Source organism: Cervus canadensis, chromosome 5, assembly GCF_019320065.1.
Source record: "Cervus canadensis isolate Bull #8, Minnesota chromosome 5, ASM1932006v1, whole genome shotgun sequence".
NCBI classification, from domain to species: Eukaryota; Metazoa; Chordata; class Mammalia; order Artiodactyla; family Cervidae; genus Cervus; species Cervus canadensis.
In genome coordinates, this window is record NC_057390.1 from 3,842,717 (window position 1) to 3,859,958 (window position 17,242).

General features: G+C 38.2%; 1 protein-coding gene across 2 annotated transcripts in view; it reads right to left on the reverse strand.

Moving 5' to 3' along the window:
- The window catches only part of MGAT4A (alpha-1,3-mannosyl-glycoprotein 4-beta-N-acetylglucosaminyltransferase A), a 122,430-nt gene that overhangs the window by 54,762 nt on the left and 50,426 nt on the right, over nucleotides 1-17,242 (reverse strand). For both annotated transcript variants that reach the window (XM_043467882.1, XM_043467883.1), the window contains 3 exons: nucleotides 15,402-15,569; nucleotides 13,851-13,991; nucleotides 3,470-3,603 (listed from right to left, as the gene is read on the reverse strand). In XM_043467882.1, coding sequence (XP_043323817.1) covers nucleotides 3,470-3,603; nucleotides 13,851-13,991; nucleotides 15,402-15,569 — 443 coding nt within the window. The remainder of the gene's footprint in view (nucleotides 1-3,469; nucleotides 3,604-13,850; nucleotides 13,992-15,401; nucleotides 15,570-17,242) is intronic.

Genomic DNA, 17,242 nt, shown 5'->3' on the forward strand with positions numbered 1-17,242 from the left:
AAGCCTGGTGTGCCGCAGTCCATGGGGTCGCAAAGAGTTGGACACAACTCAGTGACTGAACAACAGCAAGTGTTTCTCTCTGTCTATAAGCTGGGTACAACTTTTCAAATGAGTAAGGATAGTTTTTTATTCTACAGTTTTTAAATTTTAAGGCTCTTTCCCTGATAAAAATCAATACAAGCTCTTTGCAAAAAAGTTCCAACCTTAGGTCCTCCCTGGTGGTAGAGTGGATAAGAATCCACCTGCCAATGCAGGGCACACAGACTTGACCCTTGGTCTGGGAAGATCCCACCCGCCGTGGGGCAACTATGCCGTGCCTCACAACCACTGAGCCCGCACGCGCCAGAGCCCACGCTCCCCACAAGACAGGCTACTGCAGTGAGACGCTCCCACGCAGCAACACAGACCAGCACGATCAAAATAAATAAACAGTCATTTTCTTTCATTTTAATTTTACAAAACTACATGGAATATAAAGTGGTTTCTTCCTATAATCCCCATCCTCAAGATATCTGCTACCAACAGTTTCAAGTCCAAGAAAATCTAAAAAGAGGGGATATATGTGTGTGTACACACACACACACACACACGCACACGCGCGTATAAAACTGACTTGCTTTACCATGCAGCAGAAACTAACACAGCAAAGTAAAGCAAGGAGGCTTCAATGAAAATTAATCTAAAAAATGGTTTCCAGTCTGTTTCACGAGACCATTTTCTCTATTCACTTTACCAATGCACATTAAGAGCTGTACGAATGCGTCATGTACTGGAATATATTTAAACACACACAATGTTTCTACTGGATCAATTTTTAGAAGCAGGATGTTAGCTCACAGAGGAAACCTGACATTTTAACAGCTATTGACAAACTGCTTTCTAAAGAGGTTGTACCAATTTCTACCGATATACAATCTGTGATTGACAAATTTGATTAATTAAAATGTACAATTTCTATAACAGACAAAAACATCATAAACAAAGCTCATGCAAAAAACAAACTGGACAACAGAGTTAATTAGACAGTCAGAGTTCACTTATATGAAAATTTCTTATAAATCAAAACTTACAAATGAAAAGGATGAGCAAAGGCTATTCAACATCACTCATTATTGGAGAATTGCAAGTCAAAACCACAGTGAGGAACCATCTCACACCCGTGAGGAGGGCTGCTATCGAAAAGTCTACAAACAATAAATGCTGGAGAGGGTGTGGAGAAAAAGTAACCCTCTTACACTGCTGGTGGGAATGCAAACTAGTACAGCCACTATGGAGAACAGTGTGGATATTCCTTAAAAAACTAGAAATAGAATGCAACCCAGCAATCCCACTGCTGGGCATACACACTGAGGAAATCAGAAATGAAAGAGACACGTGTACCCCAATTTTCATTGCAGCACTGTTTACAATAGCCAGGACATGGAAGCAACCTAGATGTCCATTGGTAGACAAATGGATAAGAGAGTTGTGGTAGACATACACAATGGAATATTACTCAGCTATAACAAAGAACGCATTTGAGTCAGTTCTAATGAGGTGGATGAAACTGGAGCCTATTATAGAGAGTAAGAAACAAAGTCAGAAGGAAAAACACCAATACAGTATAGTAATGCATGCATATGGAATTTAAAAAGATGGTAACGACGACTCTATATACAAGACAGCAAAAGAGGCACAGATGTAAAGAACAGACTTTTGGACTCTGTGTGAGAAGGCGAGGGTGGGATGATCTGAAAGAACAGCATTGAAACGTAAATTACCATATGTGAAATAGATGACCAAGCCAAGTTCGATGCATGAAACAGGGCACTCAACGCCGGTGCACTGGGACAACCCAGAGGGATCGGATGGGGAGGGTGGTGGGGGGGGGGGTTCAGGATGGGGGACACATGTACACCTGTGGCTGATTCATGTCAGTGTACGGCAAAAACCACCACAATATTATAAATTAATTAGCCTTCAACTAAAATAAATAAGTTAAAAAACAATAATATTATAAATACAAATGGCCCAAATATATATAAACCACTTAATCCAATAGACAAATCCAAATAGACAAATGAAACAAAAGCAATGTATATCATTACCGATCAAATTAGCCAAAATAAACTTAAAGAATAATAATGTTATCTCACAGAACCTGGGGACAGGGTACCAAGCTCTCTCCCAAACTGCTGAAAAGGGACATGAGCAGCTCAGCTTCTGCAGGGCATCTTGCCCAGGTGTGAACATTTAATGTATGTGGACTCCACCCAGTAATTCCACAGTTAGGAACTGATCCTCCATCAGTACCAGCCAAGTGCACAACCATTTATTTACAGTAATGTTCAGTGCAGTGTGAAAACAGCAAAGGTATGAAACAGTCTAAATCTGTCAATCAGAAATTAAATCAAGAATACTAAAAACCATACAGTGGAACGTTACAAAGCCATAACAATGATGGTGTGATAGCTATCTGTTTTAGCTTGGGAAAATGTCCATGATACTAAGAAATATACAGAACAATTCCATTTATATATATGTATACAGTCAGGAAAAATTTCTTAAGATATATGTATTTCATATTTCATATCTCAAGATGTATGTATTTCAAAATAGTGACAGTTGTTATATCTATATGGAGGAGTTAACAGGCAATTTTTCAATATACATTTCTGTAATGTTTTGAACAATATACATGTGTCTATTCTTTATATATAAACAAGAACATTTTCATTTAAAAAGAGACAGGAAACACTGAAAAGTTGGGAATCAGTGGGCCAGAATCGGATGAGGTTATAAAACCTTCTTATGTTCTGAAATTCTATATAATAACTGAGGAAATATTTATTCCAGGGTGCTTCTTCCTCATTAAAAAACTTGCTCAAGATTTACTCTTTCCCCATATCTTTGGAGGAGACTAAAATAAAAGAAACCTAGTATTTATCATTAACATGATGTTTGACTTTTCATTTTTGGACTTTTTAAAATTTATTTGTTTTTAAATGAAGGACAATTGCTTTACAGAACTGTGGTGGCTTCCACCAAACATCAACATGAATCAGCCATAGGTTCACAATAATGTGGCTGCACCTTGGGAGTACAGAGAAGAGGTAGGGAGGACAGAAATGATGAAAACCCCAGCCGAGGCTAAACCTTTCTCAGGGTTCAAAACTCCCAAAACACATCAATGCACATCTCCAAGTTCAGGTCCTGGAGCTAAAAATGGAGACTTGTTTGTAAAGACCTACATATATAATAATATCATCCAACTGACAACAGATATTACCATTCCTGGATTGTGAATACAGAAAGGAAGTGAATGCAAACATTACAAGTTAGATTTATATTTAACTGTCAGATGGAACAGACCACCTAACCTTTACTCATCACATTTTATACAAAAAGTTTATAAGAGCATATTCAAAATATGGCCTCAATTCTCACAGATTATATGTGATAAAAATATATATATATAACAAATAATTACCTCTCCTATGAAGACTACTATAACACAGTCCAACTTCTCTTCAGGATACAGATTATCAATAAGGGAATGAAGAGTTTCTATGAGGTAAGATTTAACTTCTCTCTTCACTGTAGGAATTCCCATTACTATTGAAACTGAAACAAAAAAATGATAATTATATTAAAAGACGTCACAAAGACAATGCAGAAAAACTACACTATTTCAAAATTATACCCTCTCAAGTGGATAGAAAGAATTGGGTGATCGAAATATACTACATTTCAGAAAGAAAAATAGTCAAAGATATGGGGCATACCTATTACACAATAATTCTTTTCCATACAGTTTCTTCATAAGAAAAGCAATAATGTCAAAGAACTGATAAAGATGAAAGACATTAAACCACACAGTAAAAATGGACAGTAAAGTGTAAACAACAGATTTTATGATACAACTAAAACTCAGAAATATTAAACACATCCTAAAAATTAATGTCTCACATGTTATGTATGAGGTGCCCTAAGGAGGACACAACATCCCTTCTGTGACTTTTTTTCCAAATTCATAACCTCAATCTAACCATGAAGAAACGTCAGACAAATACAAACTCAGGGGATACTCCACCAAGACCAGGAAAGAAAGGATGAGGAACTGTCCTTGACTGGAGAAGACTAAGGGGACCTGACAATTACATGAAATACAGGATCCTGAGTTAGATCCTGGGACAGAATAACAGCAACAATAAAATGACACAATCTGAGTAAGAGCCAAGGTTAACAGCATTAACGCTAATTTCCTGGTTTTCATCATCATACTACAGCTACATAGGTGTGAATATTTACAGAAACTAAGTGAGGTAATACGGAAACTGTGTACTATTTGTGCAACTGTAAGTCTAAAATTACAGTCAAGTCTACCATAACTCTTGTTTTGAAGCATTCTTCTGACATGATGAATACACTAGAGAACAATTTGGGCATGACGTGGATTTTATGTTGGCTTTTATACAATTTCCCCCCGGGACAAACACTAGGTGAGCACAGAAAACTGTACCCATGTGGACTGAGTTCAGAAAAGTGACCCAAGCCGGGTAAAAATAATGCGCAGCTGTCCCAGTCACTGCTCGCTGAGAACCACACCCGTCTATTTCTGGTGCTACAACTTTCCACCAGAATTCAGTTCACCCACTTTGCACCACTTCACAAACACCTTCCAAGCGGCAGTCCCCCTGAAGCCCACTTTAACAAGCAATCCTCAAGTCCTTTTCACAAGATATTGATAGAATATCATATTTATTGTAGTATTTATGCACTTCTCCTTCATTCAATATGTGCAACATTGTGCCACTGCTTTTATTAGCTTATCTTTTCTTCGTGTGCAACTGACAGTGGTTTTTGAGTGTTGTGATCCTAACCCCATTTTTGGCATTTTATGACACAATTCTGCATAGCACAGTAATATTTAGGAACACATACATTACAGTATTTCACAATGTTTTTAAAAATAACATCTTTCAAAGTCTTAGTATCCTAAGTGTTATATATCAGTGGAGAAGTAGCTTGCAAAATTTAAAATGAAGTTTTAATTATGTCACAATTTATTAGAGATACTATACTACAAAATATCAACTTTTTCCATAATCCAAATGAACTTTTTGGCCAACCCAATACTTAGAGGTCATAGACTTTTAAAGCTAGAAGGAGGCTTAAAGCTTATGGATCCATGATGTTACTACCAGGATTGTGCAATTCAGAATGCTAAGGTCCAAATAGCTTAAGGGAAACCCCCAAGTTTGAATACCATAATCGTCTCTCTCATTCTGGGCTGAAGAGTTTTCAAGGACTCAAAAAAAGGTGTGCTATATTTGTTTTGAACATACATATTGAACACGTTAAATTCAAGGCATTATTCTAGGTGTTAGGGATATAAGAGTAAACAACACAGATAAGGTCCTTGCCTTCATGGGACCTTTCTTACTGAACACATTCTAGAGGATGGAAAAAGATAAATAATTGTTAATAATCTTGATGTGAAGAGCCAATTCATTGGAAAAGACCCTGATGCTGGGAAAGAATGAAGGCAAAAGGAGACGGGGGCGGCAGAGGATGAGATGGTTAGATAGCACCACCAACTCAATGGACAGGAATCTAAGAAAATACCAGGAGAGAGTGGAGAACAGGGGAGCCTGTTGTGCTTCAGTCCATGGGGTCACAAAGAGTTGGACATGACTTAGCATTTCTGAACAACAACAATAATCTTAAAACGTGGCAATATTAGAAAGAATGTGCAGAGCACGGGGGAAGGAAAGGTACCTCTAGAGATAGTACAGTCACGGACAGACACTCTAATATCAACTGAGCTGGTAATTAATGATGAGAAAGAGAAGATGACGAAGACGAGGAAACAGCTGGGTGCTGAAGAGAGAATGGTCTTAAGGTAGTCACGCAACAGCAAGAACAGAACATATCCAAAGCAGAATGAGATTAGATTCAGAGGCATCAGTTCAGGATCAGATCACATATAACCTTAAATTTAGTTTTAGTTTTGTGCAAGTGAAAGCCATTGTAAGGTGGTAAGTGGGGAAGTGACAGTAACCAATTTGCAATCTTAAAAGGTTACCAAACTTTGTGGAGAACAGACACGAAAGTTTAGACGGCATGTTTAGAGAAGAAGCCATTTTTCCCCAATAGACTATTTTGGAGATGAAATAGAAATTCTTTAGTTTAAACCAAGGCACTCAAGGTCTCCAAAAGCACTAAAAAGGAAAGTACTAATTTCAACTAAATCTACAGAATTAAGAGTATCCGTGCCAGTGGTAATTCACAAAACACCATAAGAAAAGGACAGCTCTTTCCTGCCTTCTGGACATGTGGTAAGGTCCTCTTTGTGCATGCTGTGTGCTAAGTCACTTCAGCCGTGTCCAACTCGTTGCGACCCCATGGACTGTAGCCCACCAGGGTCCTCTGTCCATGGGATTCTCCAGGCAAGAACACTGGAGTATCACACCCTCCTCCAGGGGATCCTCCCAACCCCAGGATCCAATCCATGCCTCTCTGTCTCTGGCACTGGCAGGAGGGTTCTTCACCACCAGAGCCACCTGAATGGCGGGAGAACCTGGGGGGAGAGGATCTGACTAATGATGATGCATCACCGCCATGTGTAACTCACGTCCTGAGTACCTGGAACTGCAGTGTGAAATCTTTTCTGCCCAGCAGAGCAGCCAGTCACATTCAACATGGCAACTGCTCCATCAGCCTGGATCCGGAGTGGTCAGTGATGCATGAAGTCCCCTACTAACCCTAATGATCATGTACTTTGAGCAGAAATAAACAAACCTTCAATTACTTAAATTTGGGGGGTTGTTAGTTACCACCACATAACCCAGCCTGTCCTGTTTGCTACAATCCTTCTTCTATGGTTTACAAGGTAGAAAATGAATGCATTCTAAGGGGTAAGAGTTTGGAAGAAAAACGTCAGCAACATGAACAATAAGGCCATATCATCCTCCTAATGGGGGCTTCCCTCATGGCTCAGATGGTAAAGAATCCTCCTGCGACTCAGGAGACTTGGTTTCAAGCCCTAGGATGGAAAGATCTCCTGGAGAAGGGAATAGCTACTCACTCCAGTATTCTTGCCTGGAGAATTCCATGGACAGAGGAGCCTGATGGGCTACAGTCCCTGGAGTCACGAGCAGTTGGACGTAACTGAGCGACTAAGCACACACGTCATCTTGATGTAAGGAGCAAGGTGAATCGAGCAGCCAAACAGAAAAAGAGCCCCAGGGCTGGCCTAGGTGCTGTCCCACTGATTCACTGTCCAGTGTTCCCATTCAAGGATGAACTGTGCGTCTGTGATACATCCGTAATTCACTAGACAACCTAAAACCACAGCTGCAACTTACAACACAGAAAGAAACTCTCAGAGAAGGAGCTCATGGCTGCTGGGGGGAGGGATGGGGAAAATAGAGTTAGGGAGTTTGGGATGAACGTGTGCACACTGCGATATCCACAATGGATAAGGAACAAGGACCTACTGTGTGGTACTCAGTACTCTGCACAGAGGCATGTGGCGGCCTGATGGGAGGGGAGTCTGGGGGAGAATGGATACATACACAGGCATCGCTGAGTCCCCTCGCTGTCCACCTGAAACTGTCACACTATTAACTGGCTACACCCAAATACAAAATACTGTTCATGGGGTTCTCAAGGCAAGAATACTCAAGTGGTTTGCCATTCCCTTCTCCAGTGGACCACATTTTGTCAGAACTCTCCACCATGACTCATCCGTCTTGGGTGGCCCCACACGGCATGGCTCATAGTTTCATTTTGTATTTGGGTATAGGAATTAACAATGGTGGATAATTTCAGGTGAAAAGGGAAGGGACTCAGTGATATATACATATGTATCCATTTTCCTGCAAACTCTGCTCCCATCCAGGCTGCCACATAACACTGACCATTATATCTACTACTGTGGGCAAGAATCCCTTAGAAGAAATGGAGTAGCCATCACAAAAGAGTGCAAAATGCAGTACTTGGATGGAATCTCAAAAACAACAGAATGATCTCTGTTCATTTCCAAGGCAAACCATTCAATATCACAGTAATCCAAGCCTATGCCCCGACCAGTAATGCTGAAGAGGCTGAAGTTGAACGGTTCCATGAAGACCTACAAGACCTTCTAGAACTAACGCCCTAAAAAGATGTCCTTTTCATTATAGAGGACTGGAATGCAAAAGTAGGAAGTCAAGAAACACCTGGAGTAACAGACAAATTTGGCCTTGGAGTACAGAATGAACCACGACAAAGGCTAGTGGAGTTTTGCCAAGAGAACGCACTGGTCATAGTGAACACCCTCTTCCAACAACACAAGAGAACACTCTACACAAGGACATCACCAGATGGTCAACACCAAAATCAGACTGATTATATTCTTTGCAGCCAAAGATGGAGAAGCACTATACAGTCAGCAAAAACAAGACTGGAAGCTGACTGTGGCTCAGATCATGAACTCCTTATTGCCAAATTTAGACTTAAATTGAAGAAAGTAGGGAAAACCACTAGACCATTCAGGTATGACCTAAATCAAATCCCTAGCAATTATACAGTGGAAGTGAGAAACAGATTTAAGGGACCTATTTGATATACAGAATGCCTGATGAACTATGGACAGAGGTTCATGACACTGTACAGGAGAAGGGAACAAGACTATCGCCAAGAAAAAGAAATGCAAAAAAGCAAAATGGTTGTCTGAGGAGGCCTTACAAATAGCTGTGAAAAGAAGAGAAGTGAAAGACAAAGGAGAAAAGGAAAGATATACCCATTTGAATGCAGAGTTCCAAAGAATAGCAAGGAGAGATAAGAAAGCCTTCCTCAGCAATCAGTGCAAAGAAATAGAGGAAAACAACAGAAGGGGAAAGACTAGAGATCTCTTCAAGAAAATTAGAGATACCAAGGGAACATTTCATGCAAAGATGGGTACAATAAAGGACAGAAATGGTATGGACCTAACAGAAGCAGAAGATATTAAGAAGAGGTGGCAAGAATACACAGAAGAACTGTACAAAAAAGATCTTCATGACCCAGATAATCACAATGGTGTGATCACTCACCTAGAGCCAGACATCCTGGAATGTGAAGTCAAGTGGGTCTTAGGAAGCATCACTACGAACAAAGCTAGTGGAAGGGATGGAATTCCAGTTAAGCTATTTCAAATCCTAAAAGATGATGCTGTGAAAGTGCTGCACTCAATATGCCAGCAAATATGGAAAACTCAGCAGTGGTCACAGGACTGGAAAAGGTCCATTTTCATTCCAATCCCTAAGAAAGGCAATGCCAAAGAATGCTCAAACTACCCCTCAATTGCACTCATCTCACATGCTAGCAAAGTAATGCTCAAAATTCTCCAAGCCAGGCTTCAACAATATGTGAACCGTGAACTTCCAGATGTTCAAGTTGGTTTTAGAAAAGGCAGAGGAACCAGAGATCAAATTGCCAACATCTGCTAGATCACCGAAAAAGCAAGAGAGTTCCAGAAAAATATCTATTTCTGCTTTATTGACTATGCCAAAGCCTTTGACTGTGCGGATCACAACAAACTGTGGAAACTTCTGAAAGAGATGGGAATACCAGACCACCTGACCTGCCTCTTGAGAAATCTGTATGTAGGTCAGGAAGCAACAGTTAGAACTGGACATGGAACAACAGACTGGTTCCAAATCAAGAAAGGAGTACATCAAGGCTGTATATTGTCATCCTTCATACTTAACTTCTATGCACAGTATATCATGAGAAATGGTGGACTGGATAAAGCACAAGCTGGAATCAAGACTGCTGGGAGAAATAGCAATAACCCCAGATATGCAGATAACACCACCCTTAAGGGAGAATGTGAAGAAGAACTAAAGAGCCTCTTGAAAGTGAAAGAGGAGAGTGAAAAAGTTGGCTTAAAGCTCAACACTCAGAAAACTAACATCATGGCATCCAGTCCCATCACTTCATGGCAAATAGATGGAGAAACAGTGGAAGACTTTATTTTTTTTGGCTCCAAAACCACTGCAGATGGTGACTGCAGCCATGAAATTAAAAGACGCTTACTCCTTGGGAGAAAAGTTATGACCAACCTAGACAGTATATTAAAAAGCACAGATGTTACTTTGCCAACAAAGGTCCATCTAGTCAAGGCTATGGTTTTTCTAGTAGTCATGTATGGATGTGAGAGTTGGACTGTGAAGAAAGCTGAGCACCGAAGAATTGATGCTGCTTAACTATGGTGTTGGAGAAGACTCTTTAGAGTCCCTTGGACTGCAAGGAGATCCAACCAGTCAATCCTAAAGGAAATCAGTCCTGAATATTCATTGAAAGGACTGATGTTGAAGCTGAAACTCCAATACTTTGGCCACCTGATGTGAAGAACTGACTCATCTGAAAAGACCCTGATGCTGGGAAACATTGAAGGCAGGGGGAGAAGGGGACGACAGAGGATGAGATCGTTGGATGGCGTCACTGACTCAATGGACATGAGTTTGAGTAAACTGCAGGAGTTGGTGATGGACAAAGAGGCCTGGCGTGCTGCAGTCCGTGGGTTCGCAGAGTTGGACATGGCTGAGTGACTGAACTGAACTGAAATACAAAGTAAAACATCTAAAGAAATAAAATAAAACACAGTCATAAGCTAGCTAAGGCCACTGCTTCATGGAGTTTATAAATTGACAGAGATATCAACAGTTGTATCAGTTTTCTTCCACTTTCCAGCAAGTTTTCAATCGAGTACTTATTTCCTTTAAAAATCAAAAACAGCCTTAATTTGGCATTTCTTCAATTACTCAGTTTATATTTGTTAAAAATAAATTACTCATTGGAAACGCATCACAGAGCAAGTGTGTGGTTCCCTTTACTTGTAGACCTGTTAGATCTGTGGGAAAAACTACACAACCGCGCTGCCAAGTAAACTATGAAAAACCTAAAAAACATTTATTACCTTAGGTATTGGCATGTCCCAGTGATCTGTACTGCTCTAAGGTGTGGCAATGAAGCTAAAGGGTCAGATTCAGGGGGAAATTTGAAGATGCTATGCTCTGAAGATAAAAGAAGGGCTCACAGACTAAAGAATGTAGGTGTCTCTAGAAGCTGGAAAAGGCAAAGAAATGGACTTTCCTCCAGAGCTTCCAAAGGAAACACACTCCCATTTACACACTGATTTTAGGACTTCTGACCTCCCGAACTATAAGATCATAAATTTGTGTGGTCTCAAGTTGCTACACAGCAACAGGAAACTAATTCACCCATCTTTACCAGTAAACTACCTTATCCTCTGATCTCAGGTCAAATGTATTTTTCAAGACTAAACTCTTTAATTAATACTCTTTCTATTCATTCTCAAACTATCCTTTACATCATTAGCATTGTTCAACTGTACAATGGTTTATATAATTGGTTATTTGACTAAAACATTCTTCCTTTAGTAGAATGAGGATCACAAGACTAGGAATCACATCTGATTTTGTGTAACAAAACTCACACAAGTGTGCATGGATTTTTTTGGCTGCACTGGGTCTTGGTTGCAGCATGTGGGACCTTTAGTTGTGGCATGCTAACTCTTGGTTGAGGCATGTGGGATCTAGCTCTAACCCAGGCCCTCTGCATTGGGAGCACAGAGTCACAGCCACTGGACCACCAGAGGAGTCTCCCCACTTTTTCTTTTAACTTCAGCAAATATTTAAAGAATTACCCACTGGCCTCTACCAAATCAGTAATGCCCTTCTGATAGGTAACCTCTGGAGGGTCTTTTTTCAACCACCTTGCCCAGCACTGAGTGAGTCCTTCATCTGAAGACACGTGTGTTTCTTCAATCAAAGAAATTTTCTTCTACTATTTATTTGATTATTTCTCCCACTTACTCTCTTTGTTCTCTTTCTCAAATTCCTATTAGATAAATGTCAGAATGTTTGTCTGTCTGAACTCTTCGTATCCTTTATGTTGCATTCTAGAAGAACTCCACAGCCAGCTCAATCTTTCTGATCACTAAATTGATCTTTAGCTATATCCATCCTTACAACATGGAAACCTAAAATACAAATATCAAAATAAAAACACAAAGATGTCTAACTGATCCTTTTACAAATAGTCACTTATGAGCTGTCACTTCTAATCCCTCTGAAAATATGTCTTAATATTATACTCTGCTTGCTCTGTGAGTCATTGAGTCATTCATGATGTTGGTTTTCTTAAATATCTGGGAACCCTAGTTATACAAGATGGCCTCTGACCCATCTGCGCTTGCTGTGCCAGTTTACTGCAGTCTGCCTTTGTAAATCTGCGGGAGGATGGGTGGATGTGAGAATTCCTTTCTTGAGGAGGTCAGTAGCTGCCTTGACCACTCTTCTCCCTCCTTACCCTTAGAAGGATGAGCTGGTCTGAGTAGTGTTCCTTAATCAGCCTGACCTGGGAAGAACAGAATTGTAAGCAAAAAGCAGTTTTCTTTGATCTGAAACAACTGACGCTCCTGGGAACTTCTCTGGCAATCTAGTGGTTAAGACTGTGCTTTCAACGCATGGGGAGAAGGTTCAGTCCCACATGCCAAGTGGTGTGGCCAAAAAATTTAAAAATTAAAAAAAAAGGCTCACTGGGGAGTCCACACAAAAAAATTAATTAAAGTAAATAAATAAACTGAAGTTCTTTATATACAGTGCCTAGATAGGTTTTAGGGCTCCACAAAACCCCAGAAATTACATATAAAATTACTTTTCTAGGAGCATGTTTCTAAGTAGAAAGTTAATAGATTTCCTAAAATAACTAAAGGGTTCTATTACTTTAAAAATATTAAGAACCATTGCCTAAAGATTTAGGAAGAAAGATTTTTAAAGAAAATCTGCAGGTTTTCTTGGTTGTTTTTCCCCACGTTGTCTGCTTTTTCTATCTTTAGAAAACAGTTTCAGCTTAATAAGAATATTAACTACTGAGAGGCTGGTTGACTAAGATTTTATTATATTTATGATGAAAAAATCTTTAACAAATGGGATAGAAAAAGCAACTTCAAAAAAGAGAGAATGTCACATTCATGAAACAAGAAGAACTGACTATAAAAGAACCTATACGAGATCTTGGAGGTTTTCAATGACTTTAAAAATACTTTCTTTTGATTTGATTCTTATTAATAAATAAACAGTCTAAAACAACAAATGCATGAAATGGCTACAGCATCTTACCCAGATGGTGATTTTTTTAAAATAAACTAAAACTTTTATTAAAGTTCTATTAGTAAGCATATTGAATGCTACAAGATGCACAAATGGCTCTTTTGCATGAGGATGCTAGTATAAATTAATTTTATTTATATAATATACAAATACTTAATTTGCTTGTAACTATTTAAATGGAGACTATTCAACTAAGAGTACTAATGTGCATTTTTCTTTTTTTTCCTCTTATTTTTAAATTATTTTTTAATTAGATAAATTAAGATTTTTAGTTGGAGTTGCAATATCAACCTCTCAGAAATTAATAGAATGAAGAGACAGAAATGTAGAAGGATATAGTAGACCTGAAAAGCACCATGAACCAACTGAACACAATTAAGATTTATACAATTTTCACACAACAGTAGGATACAAATTCAAGTTCCCATAGACTATAAACCAGGAGACACTGGAACATATCCAGGGATAAAAAACAATTTTATAGTCTAAAGGTATTGAAATCATACAGAGTGTGTTCTTATCACTGTGAAATCACTATCAAAAGATATTTGAAAATAACCTGCATATTTTCAAGTGCAATGTGACATTCACAAAGAGATATTTGACTTAGCCACTGAAAGCCTCAGTGAAGTTAATACCACATAATACTCCAAGACACAATTCAGACCAGCAATGAAACTACAATAGGAAACAAAACAAACATACCTCCTGTTCGTCCATTTCCAATCTGTACGGCAGGTTGAAGGCTTCCTTCATTTTGCAGTAAATGAGGCAAATGATGATAAACACTTGGCACTTGAAGAGACTTTCTGCTTGTTAGCTCCTTTAATATCTTTAGAGTATCATCTGAAACACAGAAGGATAATCATTCCATGGTAATACCTTACTTTTAGATGTTACGGATGCTACCAAGACAGCAGTAAAAATGTATGAAAACCAAAAGAATTTTCTCTCCTAAATTTTTCTCTCATACTGTGGTGAGTGAGATTTCCATGGACACTTGCAACCAGAGTCTCACAGAGTCATGATGTTGAGAACAGTCTAAATAAAGCTAAATATGTGAGCTAAAGTACTATGAGAAGGTAGGACACGAATTCCTCATCTTTGTAATATGTCAGAACTTGAGTGCAAGGGGACAGACTTTAAACAAGTGACCCATTCATGAAAATGTAACAATAACAAATACAACAACCACCAGTAGCTTCCACTTTTTTATGCTACCACATTTGCCCAAAATTTCACATGGAAGATTTTTCTTTTAATTCAAGTACAATAATTTAAACAACACAAGTTAAGAATCTTTGGTACAGTTCATAACTTTCAAATCATTTTTCAGTTTTTATGAGAGGAACCAATGAACCATTTAATATAATATAAAAATAAAACCTTGACAGGATAAGGAATATCGTTTTCAAATTTCACTGAACTAGAACTTAACTTTTGACATAAGGAAGTAAGCAGTAAGGACTGGTAACCTCAACAATAATTTCATATAGAGCAATATGAAAACTCCATTAAAAAAAAAAAAGAAAACTCCATTAAAATATTCCAAAAATTCAGAACCGAAAATTCATAGAAGAAATGCAAAAGGACTATCATACATGAAATTCAAGTTTAATCTTATGTTAAAGCAACAACCTACAAATTATAAGACAACAATATTCACCTTCAAATTAAATTAGCAGATTAAATAATATATTAAATTGTGATGATAATATAATAAATGTTTCAGCTATTCAGAACAGCATCAAAAACCCTAAAACATTTCATCCTATTGTTCAGTGATTTCCCTTTTAGGAATTTAACTTTTATGCATTCAAAGCACCCATTGTAAAACTATGTCTTTTTTATTTCTTGTAAGTCATATTTAAGAGCACTAATTGCTTCAAATAGCGCAAAGACTCCCCAGAATTCAACTGAAGTCCATACAAGTCACAAGAGAAACAATCATAAACACCAAGTTAAATTTTAGCCTCATATTGTATGTTTTTAAAAAGATGCTGTTTCTTCACTATTGTCAATGAAACATATATAACTGAAATTTAACTGAATATTACTCTCTTTAAATCAAATTTAGCAATTAATAAAATTGTTTTATAATTAGCAACAACAGAAAGAGCTTGGCATGGTGATTTTTCTGTGTAGAGGTTAACAAATGCTGACTGATAAGCAACCGTAGACAGCTTTCAAAGAGAATAGTTCACATAACTCTCTGAAAATACAATCTTTCCATAAAACAGAAGACAGTGCCTGTACCTGAAAACTTATTCACGGTGTCCTTACTTCTGTTTGTTTCTGCTTCTACGCGCTTGAACTGCTGTACAATGGCGCTGAGCTCAGAAGAGCGCTGAGAGATTCTATGTTCAGCTATTCGGAGACGTTCTTTCAGAGCAAGAAATTCTCGTTGATAAGCAATCACTTTTTCTAAAAACAAAACTAGTCGTTAATAGTGCATTTCTTTAAAAAGACATAAAAACGCCATTATAATCAAAACTGAACCATAACATCAGAAATTCTAAAGCTGCATTTTTCAGAAACAGATAACTCATTTTTGAATTCACTGAGACAGAACTGAAAATAAAAAAGTCTGAACTAAGAAAGTGGTGACAAAGCCACCAGTAACACAGTGCTATCAATATCTGTAAGAATGTGAGCACTTTCTAATTAGCACTTTAGAAAGTTAAAAATAGGGAGAAAAAGACAACGTTTTTGGAACTAACACTTCAAGCATGATACCAACATCATTTCTTAAAAGGTACAGACAACCGTAAAGACCCTATTTGTATGAAAGTAGAGATGAATCATTGAAACTGATGATAATATATCTAATAATATAATGAATATAACATTTATAGCATAACCATCCATTTCCATAGGCTGTTTCTTCTGTACTTTCTATTCTGCAAAAATTCCCCCAGGCCAGACTTGGGTCAAATTCCTAATGCCTAACAAATCACTCAGGTAGATGTAAGACAATAACAGAGTCAATTATCTCAGGGACTTCCCTGGTGGTCCAGTGGCTAAGATTCTGCTGTCCTAATAATGCAGGGGGCCTGGGTTTGATCCCTGGTCAGGGAACTAGATCCCACATGCTGCAACTAAGAGGTGTAGCCAAAAACATAAACACAATTTTTTAAAAAGTCAATTACTCAAATTTGAGACAATCCCATGCCAGGAAAGCCTACTCTGGGAAATACAAGGGGATAAATGTAGACACTGAAATAATAGAACAAGAGAGCTCAAATATGATGTACCCCATGTACAGAGGCCCCAGGACAGAACTGGACACCAAAATCTGAGAGACTGCAGAAAAGAAACCATGCATTTATCTTGATCAGCAGCGCTGAAAGGGAGCTGAGGCTGGTGAAGCAATTTCCACAACCTCATTCAAGAAGAGAAATCAGAATGGTTTTGGCATCTCTATCAAGCTAATAGATAATCTTAGATAATCTAAGGCTACTACTAATTTGACATCTAAATGAAACAAATCTTGGAAAGACTACTTTTAATTAATATTGTAATCTCAGTTTGACTTAAGGATGGACTCAGTAAGAACAGAATTAAGGAACAGAAATCTGCCTGTTTCATAAAGCTAGTCTTAAAAACAGTCAGTTGCCTTATTCCCTGTCCCCTACATAAAGGACCACACAGTAAATATCGCCTAAGAATCTGGGGCAGATAATAAGGTCTCCCTGCTTAACTATCATGTTTCCTTGTATTGAACAATGTAAACAGCTTTACTTTCCTTAACCTGCTGGCTGTGGGAGGGAAGGAAGGAGGCAGGAGTTGTGATTAGGAAAGGGTATATGGGGAGTCTCAAGGTGCCAACAAGGTCCTAGTCATTGGCCTGGCTAGCGGTTATATAAAATTCATTACTATACATTCATGGTCTAGGTACTTTTCCATACATGTACATTCACAACAAAAGAAATGTTATACAAATACTATTCACAAACACAAAACTATTAACAATTATACTGTAAGAGGCACTCAAGAGTTATGTGATAAAAAACTATATGCCTAAAATATTAAATTTAAAAAATCTATAAGCCTTTTCCTAGAGCCTGTAATGAAAGAAAAAAAATTAACTCAATTAT